Source organism: Sinocyclocheilus grahami, unplaced genomic scaffold (genome assembly GCF_001515645.1).
Source record: "Sinocyclocheilus grahami isolate Dianchi unplaced genomic scaffold, SAMN03320097.WGS_v1.1 scaffold737.1, whole genome shotgun sequence".
Lineage (NCBI taxonomy): Eukaryota > Metazoa > Chordata > Actinopteri > Cypriniformes > Cyprinidae > Sinocyclocheilus > Sinocyclocheilus grahami.
Genome location: NW_015505916.1, coordinates 112,250 through 118,034, shown reverse-complemented (window position 1 = coordinate 118,034; position 5,785 = coordinate 112,250). Strand labels below are relative to the sequence as shown.

At 36.3% G+C, this 5,785-nt stretch overlaps 1 protein-coding gene across 1 annotated transcript in view; it reads right to left on the bottom strand.

Moving 5' to 3' along the window:
• The window catches only part of LOC107560641 (UDP-N-acetylglucosamine transferase subunit ALG14 homolog), a 13,819-nt gene that overhangs the window by 4,505 nt on the left and 3,529 nt on the right, over positions 1-5,785 (bottom strand). The window contains exon 3 of the mRNA XM_016244873.1: positions 5,435-5,557. Within this exon, the coding sequence (XP_016100359.1) occupies positions 5,435-5,557 (123 nt within the window). The remainder of the gene's footprint in view (positions 1-5,434; positions 5,558-5,785) is intronic.

Sequence of the window (5,785 nt, the reverse complement as noted above, 5' to 3'; positions counted from 1 at the left end):
ATATATATATATATATATATATATATATATATATATAAAGATTATTTGATTGTAGAATAATAAATACATATAGAAACATACAGGTATATATGTTTGTCTGTGTTTAATTTCCAATTAATTTATGTATGTATGTAGTTATTTTTTATTTATTTAAAGAAATAAGTTGTAATCTGAATAAACTGTATTGAGTTCTTTAACAATCTAGCATGCCCTTTTGTACATTATTGCTTATATTATATTATGTGACATTAGATTTGTGATTAGGATTACACACTAACTGCTTGTTTATGAACATTATTTCTCTACGTGCATATCCTAACCTGCGGATCTTGTTTTATGATCTATCCATCACTAATTATCTTAAACATATGGATGAACATTAAATAAATAAAACACACAAGAGCTCCGTCCGCTGCATTTCCAAATAAGGCTAAGATGAAACATATGGATGGAGATGCAGTCAAACTAAAAAAACTCAGGATCAGTGAGGAGTCTGTGTGGAATGCGAGGGGATGTCCACCGCACAACATCCAGACCCCGCTATTTGTTATTGTTAATCGCACAACCCTCCTCCCCCTCTCACAAAATCTATGGAACATAGATTCTTCAAATTGTTTTCCCGTATTCTTTCTCATTTTTGGATTTGCATCACAACTAGAATCACTTAAGAAACGGCATGAATTTCTCGGACAATCTGATTGCATAAGGTGGATTTCTGTGCAGAGTAGTTTGTTTTTATCAAGATATTTCAAAACAAATTAAGCACCAATTCAAGTATAAAGTTGTCAAAGGGAGTCTAAGAGATGACACACAGACAGACGTGCAAAATAAAATAAAAAACAGGTAAAACACCTGTAAAAAATCAATACAGAAAATGACTTCATATTATTTAATATATATTAATACAGTACATTGTGCCCTATTTTTACAGTGCAGCGGCTGTAGGAAAGTTTTATTGCTAATTTAAAATCAATTAAAACGATCTTGATAAACAGTTTTTTAGATTCCAGTCTTAGTAAAAACAAGCTGTAGTTATTATGCAACTATATTACGTTTTAAACTAATTAAGACTTTTGCCACATGCCAAATCTGATAAGTAAACAAACAAAATGTACGCACTTGAGTCTAGACTGACGTATTAACATAAGCTGTAAATAGTGAACAGTAGTATTCACTATTAACTGCTCCGCGTGGCATGCGGAACTAGGCCGAGACACTTGGCTTGTGCCAACACATCTGGAGCTCATGAGGACCCGTGACGCACTTATTTCCTTTTATGGCCAAAAGAGGACTGAATCCTCCTCCTCTTCACCTCCGGATTTCAGACCTGACCCCCCACTTCCCCCTATTGCACTCTGGTATGTGGACGAACGGGCCCCAGCCCCTCACTGACATGCTCAAGTTTGGTTAAAACAAACAGCTGACATTTGAGTCATGCTGAAGGACGATCCCTCACTGTGCAGACACGATAGGGGTGCCGGACCCCCTAAAGAAGATCTTAGACATTGTCTGCTGGACTAAAAAGGAAATCCTGCTGTCAGAGTGCAATGCCAGATCAAAGGCCACCTGGTACTTATAGTGTAATTTCACATTCCAAATAAACAACAAAACTTAAACAAAAATTTTTTTTTAAACATACATTATATATATGCAGGTGAATCTCACACACACACACAGACAAAGACACACAAAAACAAACACAGAGAGAAACAAATATATATTTTATATATCTTGGAGGTGGCATTTAGCAGATATTGCATTTATTGATATAACATTTAGATTTTTTTGAATAATTATTTATAATAATAACTGTGTCCAGAAAGGGTGATTATATAGTATATAATCAATAATGAGAAATGAGCTAAGAGCATGAATCAGTGCTGTTAAAGTAAAACTATAAAAATTATTTTTGATAATTGATATAAGCTGAATTTAAATAAAATATAAATATTAGATAAACTTAAATGAAAATTAGAAATGTGACCTTGGCAGATTAAGTTGAAGTACTAAAATGATATACAAATATATAATTATACACAGAACTGGAGAGGCTCTGCAAGGAGGAATGGCAGAGGATCCTCAAATCCAGGTGTGAAAAACTTGTTGCCTCTTTCCCAAAAAGACTCATGGCTGTATTAGTTCAAAAGGGTGCTTCTACTAAATACTGAGCAAAGGGTCTGAATACTTAGGACCATGTGATATTTCAGTTTTTCTTTTTTAATAAATCTGCAAAAATGTCAACAATTCTGTGTTTTTCTGTCAATATGGGGTGCTGTGTGTACATTAATGAGGGAAAAAAATGAACTTAAATGATTTTAGCAAATGGCTGCAATATAACAAAGAGTGAAAAATGTAAGGGGGTCTGAATACTTTCCGTACCCACTGTATAATTAGTATACATACATACATACACACACATACAACATAAACACAATACACAATATATAAGATTTTATAATAAAACAGTAAATATATGATAATATATGATATGATAATACAAATTTATATACAATTTAATTTAAATAATTAAAAAATATTTGATTTGATTTTAGGGTAAAATATGACATTTCTTTCTGAGATGAAGTAAGTTTATCTAAAATCTTTTACCATGAAACTAACGTGGCAACAGATACAAGTTTGTACAAATCTGCAAACCTCTTTCTCATTAAATAAACTCGGCTGACTGGAAAAGTGGGAAATGACGTCAGCATGAGGACAGAGGCCGCTAATTAGAGATTAATAGAATACTATAGCGTGGTCGCCCGTGAGAGATTTGACTGGTTGATTCTGACCTTTGAGCTCTACTGCTCATGCACTGCTGCGCCGGCCGCTTAGTCACGCTCCGCCTCCTCTCAGCCGGTCGCCACGGCAACGCAGAAACCCAATGCTGCTTGGCTCCGCCTCCAGGGGGAGAGGAGTCAAGCAGCTGGGCCGAGGAGCCAGTCAGGTCTCGCCACATCCTGAGAACAAGACCCCTCGGCTGCTCCGCTCACAACCCTTCATTACACAACCACAGGAGGAGGAGGAGAGAGAAAGAGGCCCTGGATTACAGACCATTCCTGAAAAAGGGCTTAAACGCTGCCCATCCCTCTCTCTTTTTCTAAATCAACCCCCTACCTTGCTTCTTTATCTGTCTTTGAGAGTTTTCCCAGCAACTCTCTCTCTCTCCGTTTCTTGCTGAAGACAAGCAGAGAAACAGCAGGACTAGTGTTTGCTTATAAAGCAGATAGTCTTCCAGCAGTAATGCGATAGTCTTATCATCTGCTGAAGGAAAAAACGTCTTTATCACCTGCTTAAACATTCCCAGTGCTGCTGTGTGACATGCACAACAACTACTGCTTTTGTGTTAAGCAGGGATAGTTCACACAAAATGACCATTCTGTCAGCATTTACTAAACCTGTATGACTTTCAAAAGAAGTTATTTTGAAAGTCAATGGGGTCCAAAAACATTTTCGATTCTTGAAATAAATGTTAACTGAAGAAAAATTAACCACAAAAAAGGAAAATGGGTCACTCCGTGTCAACTCGTTCCCCGGCTCAAATTTTTTATTTTGCTAATATTTTTTTTCTTAAGAAAGATATATAGTATAGTGATGAAAGACAAAATATTAAATGTCATTGATGTATATTTACTGAGTAATCCACTATTTTGTAGAGTGGGGTCAAAATGACAATTTTCACCTGAGATTCAGAGCCAAATTACAGAGGGTTAAAATGACTGCATCATGTGTTATTTTTACACAGAGATTGGTAGGCATGTTAGAAAAATCTGTTGACTTTAGCAATCTTTGTTGCATTGTGTGCCAATGGTGACCATTCAAAAATGGAGAAAGAGCAGCAAGTTTGCATGCCTATAACTCAAGAAGTATTAAAGATATGTTTATGCCCTTTTAGATATTGGGTCTTAACACACTTTCCTTTTGGCATCTTCATTTTTAAGGCCCTGTATGGTTCAGTTCCAGAGATACTGGAATTTCAATATGGCTCCAAGAGTAAATTGTATACATTTTCATTAGTCAAAAACCAAATATGAGTCACTTTGCATAAAATAGTATACTTCTTTTCTTTTAACGAGGAAAGTCTGAAGACCAAAATAATTTCCTTCCGTCAAAACAACTACGCTGAACATACCTGTCTGAGTGCATTCATCTTCTCTTTCCAAACTTTGCGTGCCTATAACTCAAGTAGTATTTAAGATATCACAATAGGATTTTAAATTCTAGTCCAAAATTTTGAATATTCTTTTTGAATCCTCATCAAGGCCTTATATCATTCAGTCCTAGAGACATGGGGACCTCATTGAGGCTCCCCATATATTCATATTCAGATATATTCCTAATCAGATTGTTGAATATTACCAATATTCAGTGGTCAAAAACCAAATGTGGGATCACATTGACTGCACCATTATAGGTTTCAATAACATGAGGATGAGGCAATGGTGACCGAATTTTCATTTTTGGGTGAACTATCAGGATTTGATTTGATCTAACAGGAGTCTAAGGGGTCTCTGCGTAACACGGTTGAAGGTGAGCAGTTGAAAAATGAGGGCTTGGTGACATCAGTCGAAAAAGGAGTTAAATCAGAAGAATGAAGCATTACAAAAACAAACATTTGGCTTCCTTGGCATAACATGCACTGATGAATCATTCACAAAAACTAAAAACACACAATATGAGCGTACTGTAACCAGCGTCCGTTTCCATTTCAGCTACCAATAAGTTTGCATTAAACACATTCTACCATATTTAAATCCATTCCAAAGATATTCCCGCCACAGTTAGTATAGAAACAGCAAAAGTGTGAGCGGACTTAAAAATGCAAACACTATAACTGTATTTCTCGGGCTGAACCTTAAGGAAAACGACAGAATTTGGACTAGATTTTGCAGATGATCTGAACTATAAATAATAGAGGGTGGAGATATTTATAAAAAAGCTATGTTTTCCAAAACAGTGCACAGGATGTTTGAACTCTCAAGGTTATGGACTGGGCAAAAGACGCCACAGCGTTAATCTGAAGGACATGTGGCTACAGAGATTTACTTTTAGAAATGCATTAAAGAAAGATTAACAATATAGCACATTAACAATACAATATAATATATGTTCATGTTACTTGAGCTGAATAATTGCACTATTGTAGAGCTGCCTAGAGCTAAATTGAACTTGTTTCATAATGGATGAACTTTGCAATATTGACAGTTACTGAACTGAAACTGAAATAATTGAGCTAAATAATAACACTACCGTCTTTATTGTATTGAATTGCACACTGTATTAAAGTCCTAGAAATCTAAAGGACACTTGACTACTTAACATAGTAACATGGGGGGGGTGGGGGTTGCGAGTTACACAAACGTCCTGCAGAAGAGAGGAAATTGATACTTAATAGGATATGATGGTGGGATGAATGAGAGGAGAGTGAACCCACCATATCCGGCTGAAGCCTAAAGACTAGCGGGACGGAAGACATCAGAGCGCTGAGAGAACTCAAAACGGAGGAACTCCACGACTGACGCACCTCCCGACTGCGAGGAATCCGGTGAATGGTGAACTGTGATTAGAAAAGAGAGGAAAACATAGCAGGGGGGATTTTAGTGAGAATATAAGCAGAAGAACGTTATACTGTACACCCAGTGTTGCCAACTAATTTTCAGGGGAAGTTGCTAAAGGAAGGTCGATTTGTTGCTAAAAGTTGCTGTAAATGACGTTGTGATGTCATTGCGTGGTGACGTCATTACGTAATCACGATGCAAAATTGTGTCACTACATCAAATCATAT